Source organism: Aplysia californica, unplaced genomic scaffold (genome assembly GCF_000002075.1).
Source record: "Aplysia californica isolate F4 #8 unplaced genomic scaffold, AplCal3.0 scaffold01949, whole genome shotgun sequence".
NCBI lineage: Eukaryota > Metazoa > Mollusca > Gastropoda > Aplysiida > Aplysiidae > Aplysia > Aplysia californica.
Window position 1 is genome coordinate 17,095 of NW_004799219.1, and position 1,197 is coordinate 18,291.

The 1,197-nt window shown below is 41.8% G+C and overlaps 1 protein-coding gene across 1 annotated transcript; it reads right to left on the bottom strand.

Annotated features, from left to right (window-relative positions):
- On the bottom strand, positions 1-860 carry LOC106014041 (bone morphogenetic protein receptor type-2; the record flags this gene model as incomplete). The annotated part of the gene is given in 2 exon segments (XM_013091053.1): positions 1-30; positions 719-860. Coding segments are annotated over 2 exon segments (160 nt in total), but the record flags the coding sequence as incomplete, so codon positions are not given.
- Positions 861-1,197: the final 337 nt, after the last annotated feature.

Here is a 1,197-nt window from a genome sequence, read left to right on the forward strand (position 1 = left end):
AGGGGAGCATGTACTCGTGCATTGGGGCGCCTGTAGATCAGAGAGTGATATATAAATAAATAAAAGAATAAACAAATATAAAAAGATAAAAATAAATTTAAAAAATCAAGTAGAAATAAATAAATGAATGAAAATAATAAACAAACATAAATAAATAAAAATAAACTGGTATAGATAAATAAAAATAAACAAATAAAATAAATGAAAAAAAAATAAACAAACAAACAAATAAATCAATCAATCTATAAATCACCAGAGAGACGTAGATGTTTGGCGTGCTGTTCCAAAGCCCCACGCCCACACAGCAAAGTTTCCCCGGAGAAAGAGAACAAGAAACTGCTTCAGATTGGGACAGATTTGACCTAGTTTCTGTTTTTGCTGGCTTTTTTCTTCCAAAGTTGTAGTTTTTCTTGAGTGGGAGTGGTCACATGAACACAATGATGGTCATAGAAGTGCCACAGATTCCAGGAGGTACAACAGATCTACAGAGTCATAAACATAAAGAAAAAGGAGAGATCAGGACAGTAGATGTTTAGTTTAGTTTTAGTTAGTGTTTTACGGCACTTGCAACACAATTAGGTCATGTAAGTGCCGCAGATTTGAGAGGTAAAAAGAGAGTAACAAACAGACAAAGCAAGGAGAAGAGGTCAGGGCAGCAGATGTTTGACAGGAAAAGAGGAGCAGACCCCAGCAGAGCACCCGCCAACCCCCCACTCACCCTGGTAGAGGTCGACGCAGCGACTGGCCAGTTCCCAGATGACCAGACCCAGGGCGTAGATGTCGATCTGCTTAAGTGAGGCCTCACAGTCGCGCAGGTTGACCGCTCCGTCAAACACCTCGGGCGCCATGTAGCGCAGCGTGCCCACCTGACCACGGGAAACCTCTAGTTGTACTCACAGTTTTACAGCATGTGCAACACAATTAGGTCATAGAAGGGCCGGGGATTAGAGGCGTTACAAGACAGTAACAAACACAGAACAGAAGGAGGAGAGATCAGGACGACACATGTTTGTGATAGGACAGAAGGAGGAGAGATCAGGACGACACATGTTTGTGATAGGAAAGAAGGAGCAAATCACAGCACAGCACAGCACCCGCCAACCACCCACGACATTACACACAACAACTGCTAGGGTTTTCCCATGTCATTGATCACATTTTCATGTAAGTAATTTACTGTGTGAATAAGTTTAATGA